The following is a 24,946-nucleotide window of genomic DNA, read 5'->3' as shown; positions in this document are numbered from 1 at the left end:
CAGCGATCATCAAAAATATGAAGTAATAAGTTACTGATTTTTAAATATGGGGATAACTTCAGCTTCGGCGACCTGGGCGGCCTGCTAAGCTTTTGGAGCGAGCTCGGCTGGCTGGAGTGATCCAGCGGGGAGCCGCATCAGTGGCCATACGTACAACGGACGGTCCCAGACCAACCAAGTGCGGAAAAGGCCCAGGAACAGAAGAAGAAGAAGAAGAACTTCAGCTTGGAACTGTGAACTTCTTAACGGGCATCCCAATACCTAAAAAAATTTGGTCTATCTATGGAATTAAATCTGCTGGAGCTTTCAGCAATAGACTCGCTCAGCTATACTCGTTCAGCGATGCTCGCTGGCATGATCATTTCATTACAGTGCGGCATTGAAAGTAGACATATGGATATCAATAACTTATGAATGGCGCGAGCAATCGCTCGTCGCACTTACACAGTCGCTTATAGCCCGGCGACAAAACTATCGAAACTACATACTCGCGTCTCGTTGATCGCCAACTCGTTTATAGTTTATAGTTCTACTCGTTTCTCGTTAATCGTCGGCGGTCAGACCAGTGCCTTGCGCACATCACTACACACCTCTCCATAAGACCTGTAAGCGAAATAAACATATAAATATGATTTATGACCCGAAGCCTTAGTTTAAAATGCGTCGACTATACTAAGTCAAAGTCAATAATATCTTTATTCAAGTAGGCCCATAGCTGTAAGGTACATTTTATGCGTAGGTACCTACATTAGGTTAATAATAAAAAAATGTATTCAAAATGTGTGGATGCTACATTCGTAAACTGAAAACTAAAGCTATTCTAGTCTAAGAAGAAGCCCACGACAAACCTAGCCGGGTGTATATTAAACTGCATCATCACGTACCAAAAGGTGAGCTTGCAGTCAAGGGCCACCTTGTAGTAGAATAAAAAACACGTATATGGTAGGATTATAATTAGTGGTATTAAATAGAGAGCAGTGCGATGCGCCGCGTCGCTCCCTCGCGGCGACCATCCGACTCGCGACCTTGCTCTGATTGCAGCGCACACGTATGTTATGAGTGCACCCATAAGGGGTATGGCTCTTAGTAATTCCCAGACACACTAATTAGGTTGCTGTGACCTACAACTGCCTCGTTGGTCCAGTATTCAGCATGTCAAATTACTGATCACGAAGTAGTGCCTTCCATTCCCGAGTCGATACATAATTTTTTAGTTTCTGGTTTCCCGATGTCCCTATTATTAACACTAACATGTGATAAAGCAAACCGTATTCAGAAGCGATTATAGCTTAGCGCCATGAGACTATATAAACAGCTTAGTGGGTAAGATTCCGGATTACCTTTTTAGGGGGGGCTGAGCACGAACCTCGTCAGGCACCTCTCTTGTCGGATATATTTAAGCTTCAAGCTATTAAATAAAAATTGTAAATATGCTTGAAATTAAGGGGCATGGAAGATGTGAGAGAAAACCAACGTGCCAAACGCCGTGCAAATGTCTACCCAATTTGAAGGTTGGTGGACTACGATTCTAAAAAGAAACCCTTGATCTTTAGTCGGTCGATAATATATAAATTATTACTATGAAGCCGCATTTATGCAGGGTTTGAAGCGCTGATAGCCCAGCGGGTAGGAGCTCGACTTCACTTTCGGGGGGCCGAGTTCGAATCCCACCACCTCTATCTTTTCTAAGTTCAAGTAAAATATCACTTGATTCAACGCTGAAGGAAAACATCGTGACGTAACCTGCATGCCTAATGCCTGCATGACTTCTCCATAATGTTCGCAAAGGTGTGTGGAGTGGAGTCCACCAATCCGCACTGGGCCAGCGTGTAGGACTACGTCCTTAACACCTTCTCATTGTGGGAAGAGACCCGTGACCTGTATTGGGCGGGTAATAAGTTAAGATGCTGATGATGAATGCAGGGTGGTAAGTCTATGCTTTCAAATCCTCCTTCATATTAATGTTGGACGTATATAGTCTGATGATGACGATGCCCCAGACAATGTAGTTTAGTCAATTGTACCGGTTAGCCAACATTGACCTCGCATGGCTACATACATGACCTACATCCGATCCCATTATTATGAGTGAGAAGAGTCATGAGATCTCTTATGAGAATTTCTGATCATTTATAAATGTTCTAACTGAAAAACTGAATAAGTCTGTTTCTTTTGATCTCCATAATAATTGGCGCAGTCGTACAAAGAGTGACTGCTAGCGAGACAAAAAAGTATTGTATTATGCAGGCAAGGCTGGAGCCGGACACAAAAGAGTAGAGGCGAAGTGTGAGCGTGAACCATTTATACGCATCGCATTAGTTGCTAAGGATCGCCCCCGATACTCGTGCTTAGAATTATAGGACTGAATAATGCTTAAGAACCCTAAACGTTAATTTACACTAAATGTAAAGTATGTTTAAAAGTATAACAAAAGATATCAAGATTCTTCAAGGGCTCTCAAACATAATCTAATCATTAATAGCTGATTTTATTTAATTTAAGAAAGTTGTAGGACGCACTCTGCATGGATTTTTTAGCAATTCCATCAATCAATCAATTTATATTTTGCTTGAATATGGTACATGCAAGTTGCAACATACATAGGTGTTAATTGATTTTTATAAGTGTCACATATCCTGCCAAGATTGGCGTGGAAAAATTCGTCCTTAATCATTGTATCAATTTTCTACATTAAATAACAAGTCACATTTAAATAAATTAAAAGTAAAAACATAAAAAAAAGGAAATGAAAATAGCACATTAAATAAAAAATGTATACTTAAACAATAAAATTAATACATGAATGTCTGTAATTATAACAACTCCTCATCTAATCCTGAATTGCGTATATATGTGGACTACCTTGACAGTATTGTACCGATTCAAAGAAATACAAAATTATTAAGACGTTTACAGTTGTATACAACGTGTAAATGAAAACCGAAATAATACTTCAGAGGCTTTAAAAGTACATTATTTAGTATCTCGGAGACTTATCTGTGAAACCTAAACGCTAATAGGTTTTGAGTAAACCACTGCCATAGTTTTTATTGAAAGAAATCAGATACAGCCCTAAAACCACATGCAAAATTAAAATCAAGTGACTGATATTTAAAAAGCTCAAATTAAAAACTTTCCTAAGTCTGATAAATTAGGCCCTACCTTTTACTAGGCTATCGCTATTAAATCGTTATACTAAACTACAATGTCAGGTCTTAAAGTACTGCTATCTTTTTCCAAGGGATTGTGCTAAGGACAGCACAACATTCAGATTTGTCGATACAATGTTTTATTCTATAGGGTTCCATATCCAAAGGGTAAAACTGGACCCTATTACTAAGACTGTGCTGTCCGTATATCTGTCCGTCTGTCACCAGGATGTATCTTATGAACCGTGATTGTTGAAATTTGCACAGATGATGTACAACTAAAAAACAGAGACTCACATAGATAATGGTACGGAAATTTTCGTGCGAAAGCCCGACTTGCTCTTGGCCGGTTTCTTTTCGCGCTATTTTTTGGCCGCTATTATTCACAGCGCTATAAATGAGTCTTCCGAGAATGAACGCGAGTGTGTTTGGCCGGCCGTTCAGCTCATCAAGATAAACGCTTTAACAATTAACCTCAATGAAAATTATGATAACAACAGATCTCGGTGTCGGGGGGCCGATTGCTGGCATCGGTATTTGCACTGTGAGTAATAATTTAATTTTAATCCCAGCAACAGCAACCGATGAACCTCCACGCCTGGGCTCGTGTGGGGATCTTCCGTCTGCGTCTTGCGTATCGGTAGACCACCTATACACATTTTCAAACACACACAATACCCTATCTTGAAATCGCATCGCATCATGTGTCGACACACCTATCATGTGTCGCATTGAGACACATGATAGGGTTGCAATTTTTTTTAGGTTTTTCAAAGTAGAATAATTTCTCTAACATGAGTACGATTTCTACTTTTTTGAGGGAGTCTCCCTGTCTAACTATATAATTTGATTATAATTTTTTTTTTATTAAATTTTATTTTTATGTATGTCTATTTATTTCGAATAATATAACGTGACGCTCACGTGCTTCTGTTCATTTCTATCAGAGGTTGCCTGTAAGAGATTGCTTGCAGCAATGAGGCCACCTTTGCATGTTTATATACACAATTTTTGTCTTCTTTTATCTTGTTTACTTCTTTGTTGTATGTATAATTTAATGTTTGCGTGCAATAAAGTCCTTCTTCTTCTTAATTTCAAAGCGGTTTTTTTTTATTCGCCATTGTCTTTCCCTAGTTTCATGGCTCTTGCCGTCTCTTGGTAGGTAATTTAAACTCGGCATTATAAGTTTTATAAATTTAAAAAGCATATAAAAAATTTCCGAACCGACAGGATTTGAACCTGCGACTCTCTGGCAATCGCGGCCTGAGCGCTTTTTGCAATTAAGCTACGGCTCTCCTACCATCGATGCCAAAATTAGTATATGCCTCTTTTTAAATCAGTCTTATAGCGACTGTAGCGTCATATAGTAGGCATTTTAAATAAAGTGTTAATTAACAAATTGTTTTCGTGATAAGTAAACATAAAGAATCGCTCTGTGATAACGTGACCGAAATTTATCTTTGGCATTATTAACTTAGGGAAGTTCGTGCCGCTGGGCTATATCCGCTCGCTTTGACAACACCCCGTCATTACCGGCACCGAAACAGAGGGTGCTGCTAATATTACCTAATATTATCGGTAAATGTAATAAGGTATCGAACGGTTAACGGTTGGTCCTGTATTATATATATCTGCTTTCTGAGTTGCAAGGCCGTGGGTTCGATTCCCACTACTGGAAAATGTTTGTGTGGTGAGCATGAATGTTTTTAAGTGTCTCGGTGTTTAAACCTATGCATTTATGTATATTATTCATAAAAATATTCAGCAGTCATCTTAGTACCCATAGCATAAGCTACGCTCACTTTGGGGCTAGATGGCGATGTGTGTATTGTCGCAGTATATTTATTTATTTATTTACGATGGGTTTATACAAACGTAGTCGTGATGTCTTATTAACAACCTCTCAGAAAAATATACTGAATACGGGGGAAAAACGCTTTGGTTTGGCCTAGCTGATGTACGGGATGCGAAATATTTTGAAGTTATAAACCGCGGGAAATGTTTCATGTGTTTGCCTATTTATAAATTCTCTTACCCCTACCTCTATGAAAAAAAAAAAAAACCTTTCGATTCGATTCGAACCGTTCATTTTACTCGGACGAAAAGTAGTCTATGTGCTATTCGAGACTAAAATCAATGTCTGTGCCTAATTTCAGCCAGATCCGTTTAGCTGTTTTGGTAGCAGACATCCGTCCAACCTTTTGCATTTATAATATTACCATAGTATATATTAATGTTACTATGGCACTTGTCCCCAGGGAGGAGGTGCGGAAGCACGCGGTGCGCTGGAACGCGGAGTTCTCGTTCGTGTGCAAGATGTGCGCCAACGCCAACACCGGCGTGCTGGAGCGCGCACTCATGAGGGTCTCCGTGCGCAAGGAGTGCAAAGGTAAACTACGTCACTTACAAGTCGGCAGTCGCCTTTACGAAGACCATGACACACGTGACCGCCAACAGTTCACTGCTGCCTCTCCCAACTAGGTTGTAATCATAATCTCGCTTTCTGGTTGGTTGGACAATGATTCTTATTTTAGACACTCAATTGAAGTACCATTTAGTAATAGCAAAGTGGCAAGAGCATTCTAGAACTGTGGACAAATAAGCACTAAAATAGGGTTCAGAAGTTACATTTTACTTTGACTTCACAGATACTCGAACAAACCTTAAATGTTATCCTCAGTGTACTTATTGTATGGTAAAAAGTGGGACAATTTGATCCTACTTAGGTATGTCAGGACAATCAAACGTGATCAAGGAATGCAAAACAAATCCTGTCTTCAGAAAATTTACGAACTCTTCAAGATATATTTTAACTGCGGGACTGTAAATTTTCTGACCTCATTTTTAACTTCGGAAACATCAAAATAAGTTTCACATTATTGTATAAATTTCCTCCCAGTTAACATAAAAGTTGGCACCAATAGCATTTAAGCGAAAGGAAGCAAAAGAAATATCCAACTTTGAATGTACAGTTTTGCAGTTATAGCGAACCATCGATGGCATTCAGTGCTATATAGCCACAGTTACGGAGCGATTAAACTTGTTGAGATTGCCAACGAGCTTCGCAGTTCGCTTCGATAGTCGATTCCATTCAGAAGCCACCGGATAAGATTCCCCTTGGCTTCGTTAGTCAGCGTCGTGCGCATTTTAAAAGTATTTTATTTTATTGGAAAAATTCTTCTCGCAGCAGCATGTTACGAGCTGTGAAGTGAAATACATTTAATAGTATATATTTTCTACTTGTGGTTTCAGATGTTTAATTTTTGCAGTTTGTTACAGTAGTATGTTTTGATTAGTAAGTAGGTTTAAGACGAGTTTTTGACGACCGCCTTGGCGCACCATTGAGCGCTATGGATTTAAGTAGGAGGTCCCGGTTGGATTCCCTGCAGGCGCAATTTGGGATTTTAAGTCTGGTGGGAGGCTTTGGCCGTGGCTAGTTACTACCATTCTGACAAAGACGTGCCGCTAAGCGATTTAGTGTTCAGGTGCGTTCTACGCGACATCGCACCTGACCAGTTAGGGGTATGACTACCATACTCCCTAACAGGTTAGCCCACTACCATCTTAGACTGCATCATCACCTACCACCAAGTTGACATTGCAGCCAAGGGCTAACTTGTAGTGGAATACAAAAAAAAAGGTACTTCTAAAAATAAGGATTTTGGTGACGTTATTTCAACACCTTAGATTGTGGAAATCCCTACGTAAGACCTTTGCCCAACCTGCGATGTATGTTGGTTGATGATGTTGATGATTTGAGTCGTTCTACAACTCCGTCACATCTGAATCGATTTTGATCATTGTTTTTGAAAGAACGTACTATTTAGTAAACTAAATAGTACGTTCTTTCAAAAACAATGAATGTTTGTTGATGATACTTGTTGACCTTTATACGACAGATTTTAAATCATTGTTGGTTCACGAGGATACCTATTGGTTTGTCCCCAAAGAAACCTTGCGTTCGAGGAAAATACTTTTAAGAGCAATATTTTGGGTTGCAGGTGGAAGGTCGTACCAGAAGCTGGGCTTCTGTGACGTGAACCTGGCGGAGCTGGCGGGCTCGGGCGACACAACGCGCCGCTGCCTGCTCGAGGGCTACGACCCGCGCCGCCGCCAGGACAACTCCGTGCTGCGGATACGCATCAAGATGAACATGATCTCCGGGGACCCGCTCTTCAAAGTGTGAGTACTGTGTAAGAGCATTGCAGTTATCGCAGAAGGAAGAAGAAACTCTCATAGAAGAGATTGTCCAGTCAAGGAAATAACAAATTTTTATATATTTTGCAATCTCCGGCTATAGTGGCCTGAGTAAACCACAGTTATAGTACCACCGATGGCAAAATTACGTAATTAGATATGTTTTTTTACCAGTCTTATAAAGCCGGTTTGCCCCACTTGTAGAAAACATTGCAGTTCTGGTTGACAGGAAGGGTCCATAATACAATGAGATATTTTAAACGGGACAGCACTCTTGAGAACAGCTTGTAAAAGTTAAATTTTTTCAAAAAATTTGAACTTTTGTTTAAATTGAACTTTTTGTTAAAGTTTGTCAGTTAATATTTGGGAAGGGAAATTCATTAACCGATTTCCTTGCGTGAGCGTCGATCGGGTTGATTGATCGCTCGTATTCGAACTCGCACTTATTATCGCAGTTCTAAAGTTTGACCCCTCAGAATTAACGAGTGAACAGTTTACGATGAAAAACTATTGTATTCACGATTGTTATTGCATTTTTTCAGTCCAGAAAGAATGCAAGACGTAGCTGAAAAGACTGGTGGCGACAGCGGCTCAGAGAGCGCGGCGGCGGCCGACGACGACTGTGCTTCCTCCACCGCTAGTTCGGGCTTCGGTTCCCTCACCAAGAAGAAGAACTATGGTGAGCTAGTACTTATATACTATTTGACGTTTGCAAGGAAAGTAAATATTCTATTTTAGGACCCTACTCTATCATCCATATACCTAGTGCAATTTTTTTTTAAGCTACGTGCTAACTGTGTAAATGTTTCTACAATATGAAATTCGGTGTGTTAACAGAGGGTGTGACGCCGGCGCTGTCGTCGCTGCCCTCGTGTGAGCTTCCCTCCCCCGACGCGGAGGAGGCACCCCCCTTGCCGCTGCCGGCCTCCCTGCCCACCACGGTGCCAGTCACGCTGCCCGACTTCGCCGGTAAGCAGCTCATCTAAAGAATGGAAAGCCTAATGGAAACTTCATTACAAATCAGATCAAATCTTAAATTGGAATAATAATGAAAGTACGAAAGTTATTTGAATTCCAGGCAAATTTTGTCGTTCAGAAATAAGGACAAAGCTATCGTAAGGTACAGAAGGAGATAGGTCAAGTCATATTTTATACTTATACATTAAAAATCCCAGTGGCGTGCATAGCCCTTGGACCCAGGGTATGCACAAGGTGTTCAGCACAAACATAAAGTAAAATTTATATTTTAGATATGTCGGTTTATATTCAAATTACTTTACGAAAGTTATATTTTTGATTGATTTAATACTATCGTCTATCTACTGCTAATTGAATAAAAGTACATACCCTGATTTACGTCACAAAATTATGACACACCATTCGGCAGCATTTTCTAAGCACACTGAAGATGATAATATTTTTTTCCAACATGTTTTTAGCGTCTTGATGAAAATTATTAATATCACAATATCCTTTATCATTTCAAACTTTACGTATATTGGACAATAAAACAAAAGGAAAGCAAAATAATCGATTGGTGTGTACAAAGCCGCTTAGTCAAGAATAGTTTTCGTAATATTTATTATTACACATACGTTTTACTTTATCACCTTTTTTGTGGATATTTGTAACATTGGTACACACCTTCCTTTGCGAATGGTTTCTAATTTTACGATAAAGGGATAGAAATTAAAGTTGTCTCTAAGTACTTTTTCCAGGCACACTGAACCCAAACAAATACCGCACGAATATGCTTTCATTATAAAATGAATGAATAAACTATAAAATAACGTTAACACATTAAACTATCACTACTCAAACTTTTATAAGTTGCTGAATTTATGCACTTTAACCGTTTATTTATCACCAACGCCATAGAGCATTGTTCGAAGGTAAACAATAATGGCGATTGAATATGCTAATGATAATATTGCAATCGAAATTAGTCAAAATATGTCTTTAATTTTTTTGTAAGTATGGGTACGAACGCTATTTTATTTTGATATGTCAACAATAAATAGAAACAATATTTATTGTTAACTTTCTCACTTTCCAATAATTCCTGGAATACTTTTCATAAAAAAATCAAACACGTAATTGATTATCCACTTCCGTAAGCAGTGCTTATAGACACCTATACATAGAGAATTTATGAATGAAACTGTTCACACAAGACCGAAGCTAATCTTGTAAGTACAAGCGCACGATTATAACATTACACGACACACACTACTAACTTGCACGCACACATCTAGCAGAACGATTCTTTCTTTGGGCGTGCTTATTTTATTTGATATTTCTATGCAACAGTAGATGGCGTCATATGTCGAGTGATTCATAATAATTGATTTACCCTGCAATCGATAACATGAGATTTAAATGATAATATAGGTATTTTTACGTGTTTTAAAAGGTAAATGTTTAGCATTTACGGTTAAAAATTAAAATACCAAGTAGAAATTTTTATTTTATAAGCTATACCTACGCCTCGCGCGCGCTGGTTGCGCTGTCGCCTGTCTAGCGACAATTGACCTAGAAGTTTGGCCGCTCATTACTAGATGGCGCTTTCATATATTTTTTACTTAGTGTTTTTTTAATTACAAAACTTTAATGGTCCTATCTGAAGGTTCTTTAAGACCCTGAGGGTAGGGTATGCACTGCTTATTTGCATATATGCAATGCACGCCACTGAAAAATCCGTTGTCCGTGTTGGAATGGCAACCCCGCACCGGTAAACGCACCGTTGATCGACCCCCAAAAGCAGGTGGACAGACGACATCAAACGAGTCCCGTAGAGGCACTGAATACAGGCAGCCCAGAGTTTTTTTAGCCTTTTTTAGAAACACTATTTAAGATACACAAGTATCTTAAATAGTGTTTCTAACGATTACGGTTTGTGTTTTCAGGGTTGATGGTATCAAGTCAAAACACAGTCCCAACTGTGGGAGTGACTACCACCGTGACCGTGAGTGGCGGGTGCGCGGCGTGTCTGCAGCAACAACACACGCACTCTAGAAACTCTTCCAATACCTCCGGCGACATGAGTAGTAAGGTGAGTTCAAACACTACACTTTAACCAAGGTACTACACATTAGCAGAAGTTGCCTTGTTTCGCATTGCGAGCATCCTGAAAACGGTTTTTGAGTATAAAACTAATAAGTTTTAGTCGTAAAAAAATCACATTTGCTCGTTATATTTGGGAACGAAATCCATTAATCGGCATTTTGAGTGGGCGTTGACTGGGTTGAATAACCGCTACTATTCGAATTCGCACTTAACATCGTTGTAAAAAAAAAATTTAAAACACCCAAGCGGTTAGGTAAAACGTTCCTCAACCTGCTGAATATAGTTTTTTTTTAAACATGGGTGATTAATAAACCTTGACAAGTAATTGACTAAGCAAGAGAAGTAAATGATGTGATCGTTTCCCCGCAGGCGTCCGGCTACGGCAGCTCCGTGTCGGCCGCGTCCGCGCACTCCCGACAGAGCTCGGAGGGCGACTCGGCCGACTGCCCGCGACCGCACCACAACAGGTACGAAGCTCCTTAAGCTATTACTTGGGGCATCCCGTCACGGAGTGCACCATAAAACCCACCGAAAGAACGATTGCTAGAACACCAAGACAAGGTTTTTTGTATGCGGGTATTTTAAAAGTAGCATTGCAATAAATGAAAAAAGGCCACGTTACTCTTTCGTCTTTCGTACATATTTTAAAGTAGCCACAGAATGAACTTCCTGCACACAATGACGGATACTATTTTATTAGTAGATAAGGAAACTAGCAGGTTAGATAGGGCATCAAAAAGCTTTCATCCGGCACTGGGCACGTTTTTATTTATTAGATTTTCAAGGGAAACAAACAGTATATAGTATTTTTATATCACATAAACCAATGAAGTTTCCACAACTTACGTTGTGGGTCAGTCAGTCTCTCATTTCAAGTAAAGAAACGTCGCGTGTCTGTGCACACTTTGTATGGAACGTTCTCCATACACAATTAACAGATCAACGCAACTCGTAATGTTTGTTTACATAAAAACTTAAACCAAAAACTCCTGTAATTTACACATAGCTTAGTGTAGGCAGTTCGGTTAATAAGTGATGACCGAAGGATGGGTGACTGACTAGGAGTCCAGAATTTGGACGGCTTGTCTCTTTAAGTCTGTAAACGGTTATTACGGACAATGCTAGCAGCCTAAGGTTTCTTTACGATATGTTGTACATCTAAACATTAAACTCTATCTCTGCTATAAGAGAAAAATAAAATTCCAAAGGATAATACTTTGGCTGATGATGACGACTGTAAATATAGGTGGATACTTACCAGATAGGTATATTATTTCTAGGTAATAATAAAATTACAACCTTCTAACTTATGCCCTTGTCTAATACAATTATAGCAAATAGACCGTGTAATTGTTTAATTACATTAGTTATTACAATTTATGAATTCGTGGCGAAACTTCAGAAACCTACTAAGAAATTATAACAGTGGACCCGCAAAAATAAAAAATAAGCTGATTGAACACAGTTTATACACTCAAATGCGTTGAGTGAATGTTTGTTACCGTTTTTGCTATCATAAGCATGAACTTGGTGGCATTTTATTGCATTTCATGACCACATTGGGTGACTTAAAATCAAAAAGAGAAAAAGAGGTTTTCATATTTAATCTACTTTATTTATAAAAGTCTTTTTGTTTTTTTTTTATATGGTGGTTTTGTTTTCTGTCTGAAACTGATTAATATGGACTTCATATTTCAATTTACATTCATTTTTCATTAATTTTATGAGAGTTAAATAATTATGGTCGGTTTCATTTGTTAATGCATGAGATATGTCATGCTACAGAATGTCACAAAATTCTATTAAAATATGACAAATTGGATTGGACAACACATTAGCAACATTAAACGCGATGTCGCAAGTGTAGATTCAAATTATGTTGGTGTTTTATAAGTTTAGTACCAATACCCGACGTGATACGATGCCATCGCACGCCACCCTATGTGAACACGTGGCGCATGTCATAGGGTGTTGAAAACCCGAAGTTACGCGGTTGTCATGCATAATTTCTAGTGGTGTTTTGCAGTTATAAACAATCGGATGAATTGTTGGAAGTGTGATTCTCCTCCAGTATAGTTGTTGTTTTTTTGTGGAGATTGGTTCTCCAGTATTGTACACCAGCCTGGTTGTATGGTTCGGTTTGAGTCGGAGACGTTTTTGGCTTGTAGCGGCGCTAGCGACAGCACAACGCCCCACTGTACAGCCCCGTACCGCTTCCCCTAACACGAGTGCTCGGCACGTCACTAACACGCTCAATCATTGCTCGATTGCCCTGTTTTTGCTGAATCAGCGTGTACAGGCATGACATCAATAACCCCTTTTCGGGTCGGCTGCCGACCTTGCTGGAATGCTTGCAGATTACACTTGACTGAACTCAGTTGGAGTTAATTACTGTTTTTTATGAATCGGTCGATACGTCTCGAAAGTTAACTTCATCGTACGCTTATCGTTCAATCTCTGGCTTAATTTTTTTGTGCTATAGTAGCCAGCAATCGTCGGCAGCCGACTCTCTCAATTCCACGGCACATCTGTAGATGCTAAGTTTTATATATTTTTATTTTTTATTTCTCCCCCTCCCCCCGCCTCCCCTCCCCTCCCCGCAACGGCCGCAGCGTGCGCTTGGAACGGACGACCACCACGACGACGTCGGTGTACGCGCCCGCCCAGAGCTGCAAGCATGCGGGTCGGACGCTCGCTAAACTACTGCTGGAGAAGACAGTTCGCAGCGAGTCGGCCGACGTTTATCTCTCCATGTCCGATTCCACGCTGACGGGCTCCGATGTGTACCTCACCCCCAACGCCACCCTCACGAACCCCCCCGACTTGATCCCCCGCCACGTCCTCCACTCGCCCTCCAGCGAGGAGTACAAAACGCCGGAGTGCACGATCCTCGACGATAACTCGTTCGCCATGCCGACGTATTTCGACAAGAAGAAAAAAGCCGCCTCCGTGATCATCTCCGCAGTGCAACCGTTGGCCAACTTTCAGATTTTCAAACAGAAGTCTTTGAACACGATCCCCGCGTTGATAGAGAAGAACCGGAAAACGGAGGAGCTGTTCACGAACTTTCCGTTCTTGACGCCGCTCGCGCACCGCAAGAACTCGCTCATATCGAACGCGAACCGCTTGTCCGGCTGTATCGAGGACGAGTTCTACTGCATCCCGTCCGAGGCGGAGACGGACTCCATGGACAGGATAGACGTGCGCCACCGCTTCCGCAGTCTGTCCAACCAGGCGCTGGCCGCCCCGCTGGCGTCCACGCCCAAGAGCGAGGCGGAGCGCCGCAGCTACGACTGCCCCAGGTGAGCGGCCTCCCTGCGCCGCCACTAACTGCATCGGGCGCGGGCTTGCGACTGACTCCATTCCCACTGCCATCTCACTCTAATCCACTTCACTGCTATATTGTTTTTCTCGCTCGTTCGAGTGAAGTTCTGCTCGAGGTTGCAAGATGTGCTAATATTTGTTATATTTATTGAATGTCTTTGTGTGAAACATGGGTGAGACATAAACATATATAGTTACGGGAAGTACTCTTGTGTAAGGTCTTATTTGTGTGTATATGTTGCTGGTATAAATATATATTTATTTTATGCGAATTGAAATTGTTAGTGCACCGTCTCAAATAATAATTTATCTTGTGTTTTTATCTTATAGGATGTTATTACACTTTCGTGTTACTCGTATTTTTTTAACATATTACATATTTAAAGATCCGGTCGTCGATTCATCGATTTGAGCTATTTACAAGGATCGATCAGATCGGTCCATCGTTTTTTGTAAATTTCTATTGATCGATGAAAACATTTAGCTTTATTCTATTTGACAAGCGCTAATTGGATCCAAGGTCGTTTTAGGTTGTTTGTCGATGATCCTAAACTACATCGCGGCATCGATAGTGTAGACGTAACAATATCCTAAAATTAAATTATTACTTATCAGAAGATAAAATGATGAAAGACATAATTTTATTTGCGACCATTTATTCTGTCTATCGAATATATGGATCCGCAAAGCATACCCAGTGGTATATGTAGGCGTGCTAAGTCGTTGGTGACACGCAGGCGCGAGGCAGGCGGCTCGGGCGCGCCCGCCGCGCCAGCCGGATCGGTCGTGGCGGGCGGCGCCGAGGGCTGCACGTGCGCGGCGCTGCGCGACGGCTCGCTGCCGCGCCGCCCCAGCTCCGCGCTGTGCGTGCACACGTACGCGCACACGGCTCCGCGCACGCACACGCACACACACGCGCGCAAACACATCTCACACACATCAGCAATTCAACTGATTCACGCCCACTGCGGGACATAGGTCTGTAGGGAGTTCCACAATCCACAGCCCTGGGCTGCTTCCCTACAGCGGCACCCCGCGAATGCCATCTGTCCACTTCTTTGAGGGGTGACCTATGCTGCGTTTACCGGTGCGGGGTCGCCATTCCAGCACCTTAAAACCCCAAAGTACATAACATCAACACATACATATTGTGCCAAAATTATTATCAATTACCATTAGGCATAGTCCCACTAACATGGACGTGTTTTATTCTTTTTAGAGTTTTAAATTCTGTACTACATAAGAAGTACACAAATATAAATTTATTGGTGCTTGTGGAAGAAGAATAAATGGAAACCCCAGTTCTTACAATCCTATTTTTTTTAATTCATACACGCAGTCACACGCACACATAGCCCACACACATACAGACACACGGAGCCGTGTGTATGTTTTTTGATGTTGTTTCGTGTCGATGTTAGAAGTGTGCTTTTACAGATTTAGTTGCAGATTTTTACTAAAATAAATTCTTATATATTTTAATATCTCTATATTTTTGTTACATAGTCAATAAGTAATTTAATTCTTAGTTTAGATTGGACTCCTACTATCGTTGTTTGAGTCTTAAGAATTGTAAAACAATAGGGTGCTCTCGAATTAGCCGCAATTTGCCGCGCCGTTCGCTGCTCCGCGTTAATATAAACATTGGATGCTGCCAATCGTCAAAAAAGATATTGCCAGCGTTGTAGAATTTGCAAACAGTTAATGTTACTCTACCATTAAAAATTTAACGGATTTTTTACGACAAAAAGACATAACTGAGATTTTCATTAATTATTTGTAATTGTTTAATGAACATTAAACATATTAATATATAAATAATATATGCACAATTGGTAAAAACTATACAAAAGAAACATTTACGAAGCAGCGTGGGGAAGCGTTGGCGCTATAGACGCGCGGCACATGGCGCCTGATGTGAAAGCACCCTTAGGGTAGTTTTAGCGTACGGTTGAACTCTGTTTAAAGCATGTTTTGCTTACCTTTGCCGCTTCGGAATCGCTTCAGCTTGTATAATGCAGTTACGATGCTTGTGCATGGGAGCATTAGGGGTACCTATTTTAGTTAGGCATTGTTTAACTTCTTGTTAACCCCCGTATCAATAATAAACAAATAGAAAAAATACATAAGCGATTTTCAATACATTTGTTCGCCTATCAAATGGTTTTTACAGCCTATCATATAGTTTTGTCCCACTTTTTTTTCTTTCTATAGCAATAATTTTCATCTGCGTAACAAATGTATTGCATAATGAAGAATAATTATACACGTGTATCTTTATTTAGTGATTAAATTCTCGGCGCTTAAAAAACCTCGCATAAAGCTCGGACTTCAAATGGGCGCCTTGAATTTTATTTAAAATCTAATCCATCATATAATATTATCGTTAGTTCATCATAATAAAATCTAAAAACATAACCTATTTAACCGACTTCATAAATAGGAGGAATTCTTCTTTTTGATGGTATTTTAATTTTAATAACGTAGTTAACTCCCGTCGATACCCGCATCTGAAATTAATCTTAAATCCTAATAAATTATAAAGGCCCCAACATCATTACCATAATTCTAAAAACATAACAACTAGTTTATTAAGTTGAACACCATTTATTTTATAGAACATATTTTATTAGCAGTAATTATTACTATTAATATTATTATTATTCGATTTTAATTATATTTCCTTTATTAAATTGTTGCGATATTTCCTAAAGATAGAGACATATTATTTCTTTATTAAAATTTTATACTAATTGTACTGGACGTTACTACCTCCTCACAAAATTGGACATTAAAAAAATATATTTAATTATAAACACTACGAGCCCTTACCGCCGAATTAGCGTATCCGAAAAATCTAAAACTAAAAAAAAAAAGGTTAATATTCAAATTTCTTTATTGCGAATTTTGGTGGTTTGTATATAGAAGAAACACTGATTTAGAACACCAAAATTCCGCTTTACAGCATGCAATATTTTACAAAAAAATATCTTTACCTTCATTAAAGATATAAAAAGTCATAATATTAAAAATGTAACAATGAAAATTAAATCATTGATAATGATTGTTGTCATAGTATAGTGCTAATAATTCTTTTTCTGATAGAACTTATTAACATATTTAAATAAACCTTCTAGGGTTACGCTAATGTGGCGGTAAAGGCTCGACTACATTTCTTTCGTATAATTTTTTTTTTTTTAATTTTAAATGGAACTGAAAGATCTAGGAAAAGGTAAGCCCCCATTGTTAATCCTTATTAGTAGAGCAGGATTTCAACTAAAGTACTCTTTATGTAGAAATCCTGTGAAAGGTAAGCGACTTTACGCCCATTGTGCGACGCCACGTCGCAATTTAGATAACTGAATTCCGTTTTGGGGTTAATTCTTAGCTTATCCCGCTGGACTTTCTTTCTCATACCTCTTGAGATTTGCGCTCGCAATCGTAGAGTTTCAGGGTGTTGAAACACAAAGCAAATTGGACCTTATGTAACTCTTTATAGAGTAGTGAATTCTCTGCGAATGTGAGCTTTTATACTAGATTAGTCCCAATTTGCTGATCTTAAGACTACGATTGCGAACGTTTAGATGTTATGCAGTGAAAATCGATGTTAGATTGTTTTCTACTTATCTCAAATTAACTATGACATCAGAGTGTCAAGTGTGAGATTTTTTTTACCCAAGTTTACTTATTCGATCGCGTGAGAGTTAACTAAGAATTATATGGTATCGAAGGAGAGCCATCTAGTGACAGTACGGTTTCCGAGTATTTTTTTTTATTTTTTTTATACTACGACAAAACACACATCGCCATCTAGCTACAAAGTAAGCGTAGCTTCTGTTACGGATACTAAGATAGCTGATGAATATTTTTATGAAAATAATACACATAAATACTTATACAGTCTTTACATCACTCTGTAAAGATGACGCTCCTTCGATTCCGTATAGATCGTAGATAACTTTCACGCGATCGAATAAGTAAACGTAGATAAAAAAATCTCACAGTGGGCACTCGGATGTGTGAGAAGCGGGTATAAAGGTGTGGTGTTGCAGGAACCCGTCGTCCGGCTCGCTGACGGCGTCCGCCTCCGAGAGTGGGTCGCTGGAGCGCGCACGCGCCGCGCACGAGCGCCGCCTCGCGCCCGCTGACGAGCAGGTCACTGCACTAGGGCATTATAACTCTTCTTTTACTAGTAGGAGAGCTTTTGGGACTGAGCTTATACTAATATACAACGTGTAAATGAATTATGAAATAATGTGGACAGGTGCATAAGAATATTTCATAAGGAATCACCCTGTAAAAACATTAAATCAAAAGAAGAATATTTATTTTTCCATACGAACTTATTCAAAACTTTCTAAGTGTTTACTTATGACAACCCTATTGAAGATAAAAGACCGACACGTGCATAGTACCTACGCTACGCGACGCGTACCTAATATAGTGTCAGGAGGCACTTGATTGTACTTTTGCATGTGATATTAGGGCTGTATCTGATTTCTTTCAGTAAAAACTATGCTATCAAATAACGCCCAATCCATTATTATAAATTTATAAAAGTGGGCTAGTTAAATTCGGTATTTGAATAACTGAGGTACATAATCGGCCTGCAGTGTCATGTGACATGTCAAATGCCATGTTTATTAATAAAGCCCGTACAGTTTCAGTTTGCCCTGTCACACTCAATTATTTAGAATCAGTTGAAGCTGTAAAAAAATTTCTGTTGCCATAGTAATCATTGCATTTTAAACAGCTGATGTTATGGTTGTCACTGCGTATGATAAACTTGTGCTGTTATTTATCTAGAATATCGATTCCACGTTTAATATTTTTTAGGCGCTCTGTGTACGCGCTTCTTACGTTTGTTTTTACACAAATCAGTTTTTTATCTTGCGATAAAAGGCTTATGTTACTCTTCTCCCTTTCATTCTACTCTATGTCAAAAATCAAGTAGATTGGTTCTTCTTTTAGGGCACGAAGGAAAGGAAAAACGGACATATACACACATTTCGCATTCATAATATTAGGAAGGATAGTGTAATTTCACGCCGGCATGCACCCCTTTCCCAAGTAGCGTATTAACGCTCTCATGTGGTTGCAGCACGTGGTGTCGTGCCGCGTGGAGAACACCCGCGTCAACCCGGACTCGCTCATCGACGAGCTGCTCGCCGCCACCGACCTCAAGCACGCCGTCGACGACACCGCCGAGAGTGAGTACCGCAAAACCTCTAGGTTCATAGTTCATGGAGGCAGATACCATACATTTGTCGGAGAGAGATGGAGTTGTACGGAAGTCTTGACGATGCGCTCCACCGTTACAATAGGAAGATCGTCCTCTGAGTTGTGCTCGGGGACCTAAGTTCAACTATAGAAGTCATTCATATATATGTTGTATATATTATATGTTATATATGTTATTGAATCCTATGTTTATTGTTCTAAAAATAATCATAGGTACAAGTTACATTAAATTTGCATAATAGGTTTTGCTTTTAGTATTCTTATGAAATACGTGGGTATACAGAAATCAATTGTCCCGAAGCTACGTATATTCTTATAAAATATCGACCTAATTTTGAAATTTCGCGCGATGTAAGATCTTGTGGCGCCATCTAGCTTGTTGTCGAGACCGTCACAATTTTTTAATTTTATTCATGTTGGCCTTTATATGTTTATGGGTACTTAATATGTCTCCATAATTGTGAGATTAAGTGATAACTACATCCGATAAATCCGGTCTAAGAAGAGCCCACAACAAACTTAGCCGGTTTTTTTTTGTTATCCCCATCTCACAGCCAATTAATATTTAGCTTAATTTAGTTAGAGGTATTAATATCCAAGCTTTGTTATCGTACAGGATTAGCAACTCTAAATCAAGTTAGTTAAGGTCTACTGTCGTGTGTTCCCAGCGTCGGGTCTGCAGCTATACATCACCCGCGATGGGACGGCCGAGCTGGGCTCCCGGCGCCGTCAGCAGCTGGCCCGGAGAGACTACCAGCGCGTCGTGTTGCATCCGCACGACAACAGGTACGGCTACGGCAATCCGGCTCGAAGGACCAAAAACGCTAAGAAGCGTGGCTATTAAGTCTTAAGTGCCAAGTGTGAGATTTTCTACCTACGCTAACATATGAAAACGCATGAAAATTGACTATTTTTTATAAGGTAAAGCGAAATCTAATGACATTACGGTTTCGCAGTATTGTAACTAGATTGCGCTTCTTAGATTCCATATAAATAAAAATAAATAATTGTTGTCGTAGGTAAAAAATCTCACACTCGGCAACAGGGAAATATATACTACATATATATATATATATATATACTATATATCGGAACTGTTAAATAATTTCTGAACTTGAAATTTGAAATGTTTCTCTAAATTGAGTGTTATCGAGACTTTTATTGGTAGTAATTCTGTTGTACAGTAATCATTAAAAGAAACTAAGGATAGATAGATATATAATGCTGTCCTTTTCCATAGGATTCAGTGTGAAAAGGACGGTACTCCTTTTAGAACAGTTTTTGTCAAATGGCCTTACATATATTTGGTAAAGAATATTTGTACATTTTCGAACAGTTGTAAATAAACAGTGTCGCTTGCAGGTAGCCAACGGTGCGCGAGGAGGCGCCCTTCTGCCTCACCCCGCCGCCCGCGCACCCCGTGTGACGTCACGGCGCCCTATCGGCCGGATAGGGCCGGCGGGACACAGTGCACCTGTGCAGTGCGGTGCCGGACGCAGTGGGACACAGTGGACAGTATTATATGAGATTCGCGGCGCAGCCCCGCGCCCCGGCCGCCGGGGCCCTGAACCCTGAGTGCGTGTTTACCTCTCGACAACGTCGGCGGTATCTCGATACTATACAGTCGAAATACCGATTTTTATTATTCATAAGCTCGTAGTGAAACGGTGGTAGAGTCACAAACAAAGAGACTTGGCTTGACTTGTATAAATTTTTAATCTGCAACCGCCACTAGCGAAACCTATTATATATAAGAATAGGTCGTAAAAAATGATCGACTTTGGGGCTGGTTTTGTATCGTAACTCACTAAAATCTTCAACGTTGTCGAGATGTACATGTTTTGCACTATGGTGCTGATTCTCTATGACATGAATCGACATATATTTTTGATGTCAAATTTGATACCTCTTTACACAAGAACTATAAATTTTGACGTCATAAATAGCAATAAAATAGTGTGCTACTTTAATGTCATGGAGAAAGAAAGCCCGTCATACATGACGCAATATGCCGCGTCTGAATTCGAAAATTCGTTGCGTCGTGTACAGATATGAGTTCGCTTGTTAAATGTTGTTATAATCTATATGACGTTCATGCAATATGGCGGCCGGAGCCGCGGGCGGGCTCGTATGACAAAACTATGAATATTTATTGTTTTTTAATTATACATAATATAATATAACTTATGCCATAAACTAATTGTTTTACAGTATATAATGTAATTTAATCGATGTTGTTTTTACTACTCTTGCTCGCCGATGTCGGTGCAGTGTGTACGCCGAGTCCGAGTTTTTGTAGTTTCCGAAAATAAACTGATTTATTAACGAGTAGCCAGGTAGTACGACTTATAAACAAGAAATTTTGGGTATATTTTACTGGTATAGAAAACTATCAGTGCTCGGAGCTATAAAAATTCGTGCTAGGGGTACTGAGCCCTTATTCTCGTGTTTCATTCAAATCATAAAGTACTCGTAACTGCAATTTGTGACATCAAATACCTAGTGTATGTCTAAGTATGAAAATATTGACGTCACAATATCAGCTTTGCGAGTAGTTGTGATCTACGTCGCACAGAATCGGGGTCCTGAGCGGTTTTGTATGATTTACAATTTTTTATTTTATCGTCTAAGTAGGCTAGTCTTTCAATTATATGACGACCTACAATACGACTGAATGTTCCTATGTTTGCGTTAGGGCTTCCTCCACGATACTATATTACTATGTACTTCCAGGGGCGTGCTCTCCATATAGGCAATAAAACACTGCTCACTCTAAGTTATTCCACCCGTGTTGTGAAAACTGTTTAAACTCAAAATTAAAATCTTATGAGTTGTTGAAAGTTTGAAAAGTTTTTTATTATCTCTTCAAGAAACTTAAATGATACAAAACCATTTAAAATGATGCTTACTTAGATCTTAGATAGAAGTTACTATATTCTTCTCGTATATATAGACGGTTTAGGTTATCTTCAAAAGTTAGGTTTTATGAGTTGAAACAGTTTTAGGGATGGGATTCTGAGTCCATATTGGGGCAGGTGTTTTTGTCTTTCTGTACATTGGCCACCCAGACCACAATCCCTGTCCTATTTGATTTTGCATGGAGTAAACTGACAGATCCTAATGTCTTTCAAAACCTATTGATACCAGCCCAGGTATTGTGTAATTCTCGGACAGTTGCACACCGAGTGATGACCCGACAGTCCAAATTAAACTTTATTTTAAACAACAACAAAATGTATTCAACACAACAGCGTCCGTACTCGCGTCGCAAGGTTTGCACACGGGTGACTGCTCGCAATTCGTTAGCAACCGTCAGAAAAGTTACACAATACCGGGGCATTTAATATAATTAGTGTGAATGTGTCTAGCTGAATAGATACTATAGTTACTGAACGTATTCAATTAAACTTTACTCCATGCTTTAAATATGAAGGTCACTCACTATGTATATATCACTTATGGCATGGTCAGGGGATTCCGGGTCCGGGCCGCGTTGAAAACCGTCAAAAGCATGCGTAATGACACGAATACTAATAATATGAACTATTTCATACAAATTGCGTTTTATCTCCGGCCCCGAATAGAGCTGACGTATGAGTGTATAGACCTTAAAGGGACTACTGCCCGTTTCCACTAAACCGAGGAATCACGTTTCGCTAACTCTTATGTAATGAGTATCGACGTTAGGCGCCATCTAATGTTACGACACCGATTCGGCACATCGGAAAGTTTACGAGACTGGTAAACTGACACTTGGCAGATGGAAAAAAAATAATTCGCCTTTATTTAATAACCAAAAATTGAAAAATATGGCATGAGCCATAGACAAGTAGGTTATATGAGTTGCCTAGTAAAAATACCGTTAGAATATCTCAAAATGAGCACTTAGCAAAGATGTTTTCCAAAACCAATTCCAATTTTCGTGCCGATAACATAGTATTTTTTTTTTTATTTCCCTGTCGTAATTAGAGGTATTGAGTCATTATCACCATCAGCTTAGAAAAAAAAGGAGATATATTCATAATTACACATCAAAGTGCTTGAAATGCCAATTTTATTTTAGTTAGAGCCCCAAAAGGATTGTCAAATTAAATATTGGTGAGTTTTGCAATTCAGTTTGCTGCGACGCGCCGCCCCAGTGTGCGCTAACCATTACGCTGTACCATGATCGTCAAAATTATTCTGTTCCAAACAACTGTACTTCCAAATCCCTCCAGTTATTGTTTTGTAATGTAAATACCAAACCAAGTGCCAAACGGCTTATCCACACGAGTGGAGTGATGTGGGGGAAACGTGGAGAAATGTAGGCGTTCAACAGAGCGAGAAGGTTTATCTAAGTCATTCCTTTATGTTAAAGTAACGGCGGAAACACACTTGTAACACGCGGCGCGTATAGTCTTATAAAATCGCAGTTTTACGATATTAAAAATCCGTGGGAATGCTATGTCGACTGATATAGGCCTACCGTTTACCATTCAGTCCTAAGGTGGGGATTGTTGACGTAACTGTTGCACTAAATTCAAAGCCGATTTTAACAATTTGGTAGTTCAAATAATTGTTATTCAAAAAACGGTTTAATCCACTGTGGTCGCAACAATAAGCTATTAATTATAATGTTTTCATTTGATTCAGGGCCTAAATTAATCGTAATTAAATACGACATGTATTTTTTATATATGGCTTATATTTCAACGTTCCTTATGTTAAAATCTATCAATAGGGGATCAGATCTCTGGATCAGAGAAAATACAACGCGCTAATAATTTGCGTTTCGTCTGGTCACGTAGCTTGTTACAAATGTGTTTCCGGCTTACAGCTTAAGCGCGAGGCTTGCCGTTGCTAGCAGCTACTCCCGCTCCGCTTGCACGGAGCGAGTCTCCGTATACGACATTGTTACCGTGACACGTGTTAACACCCTGTGACGTCAAAGTTTACGCAGCCTTGATTGTTAATGACATTGTCACCGTAACTACGTGCGATGTATACTTTGCGAGATCATAGGTCCATGCAAGAACTGTAAAATTCGACGTCACAAATTATGTCGCCGATGCAATAAGGCTGCAATGTTATATAGAACTAGAGACCTTGTAACTGTATGAAAATATGTATGTTAAAATGGACGTCACAATGTGTTGTTTGTGCGTCGATACGGCTTCAATGTCACGGAGGAACAGGCAGTATCCATTACATGAGATGTGCACGCTCGCATTCTTAGTCGTTTTTGAATTTCCCATTGTAACGACAGAGCAAAAAATATTTTATCAACATGTTTCTAAAGCTTAAATTCAAATCCCCTAGACTTTTACAGCGAACGTGGCAAGTTTGGCAGTTAAAAATCAGTAGTACAGAATTTACTCGGTCCATTTGACTAACGACTCAACCATGCGAGCGAGTACATCGCGTGTGCGGGTGCGGTCGCGGGCGGCAGTGTTCACTGCGAGGTGGACGGTGCGCGTGCGACACCACTCGCGGCTCGTTATTGTATCTTGTAATACATTGTGTACAGTATTTGAATAAAGGACGTGTTTAGAACTAAACTTGAGTGTTATTTGACGTTGTAAAACCCTTTATTAACCTAGGTGACTTAATTTTGTAGTCAAGATGGCGGATCCCCCAAAATACTATTTTATAACAAACAATTAAACCTAATTCTTGGGAACCAAATATATTATGATGAGAGGATATGGGCTTAGTCATAATTGTTACTTAAAATAAAAAATAACACGTGAAGTAACCATTAGTCTATTAGAAATACAGTTTTTTACGGTTTCTCCTCGTGCCACCAGCGGCATGAACAGGAATTATCTTTCTTTGTCGTACCACTTAGTCTCGATGAAGCAGCTATGTTGGCATGAGTTTTAATAGCTCTACCGAAATACATGTTAGCTAAGATTGCCGATCAATGTGATTGGTGAACCAAACGAATCCATTTTTGCCATAATATAGCTAATAGCACATATTGAGAACCT

General features: G+C 39.6%; 1 protein-coding gene across 3 annotated transcripts in view; it reads left to right on the top strand.

The window, feature by feature from the left end:
• LOC120623324 (protein FAM102A) overlaps positions 1-24,514 on the top strand; it is a 119,790-nt gene extending 95,276 nt beyond the window's left edge. For 2 of the 3 annotated variants that reach the window (XM_039889286.1, XM_039889287.1), the window contains exons 4-14: positions 5,408-5,538; positions 7,151-7,331; positions 7,889-8,025; positions 8,184-8,315; positions 10,253-10,398; positions 10,782-10,879; positions 13,025-13,714; positions 17,789-17,891; positions 18,838-18,946; positions 19,646-19,763; positions 20,340-24,514. In XM_039889286.1, coding sequence (XP_039745220.1) covers positions 5,408-5,538; positions 7,151-7,331; positions 7,889-8,025; positions 8,184-8,315; positions 10,253-10,398; positions 10,782-10,879; positions 13,025-13,714; positions 17,789-17,891; positions 18,838-18,946; positions 19,646-19,763; positions 20,340-20,343 — 1,849 coding nt within the window. In that variant the 3' untranslated portion in view covers positions 20,344-24,514. The remainder of the gene's footprint in view (positions 1-5,407; positions 5,539-7,150; positions 7,332-7,888; positions 8,026-8,183; positions 8,316-10,252; positions 10,399-10,781; positions 10,880-13,024; positions 13,715-17,788; positions 17,892-18,837; positions 18,947-19,645; positions 19,764-20,339) is intronic. The other variant, XM_039889288.1, reaches the window with a different exon arrangement.
• The last annotated feature ends 432 nt before the right edge of the window (positions 24,515-24,946 follow it).

Source organism: Pararge aegeria, chromosome 4 (genome assembly GCF_905163445.1).
Source record: "Pararge aegeria chromosome 4, ilParAegt1.1, whole genome shotgun sequence".
Classification (NCBI taxonomy): Eukaryota; Metazoa; Arthropoda; class Insecta; order Lepidoptera; family Nymphalidae; genus Pararge; species Pararge aegeria.
Note: the sequence above shows the minus strand (reverse complement) of the source record. Positions and strands in the feature narration are given on the sequence as shown.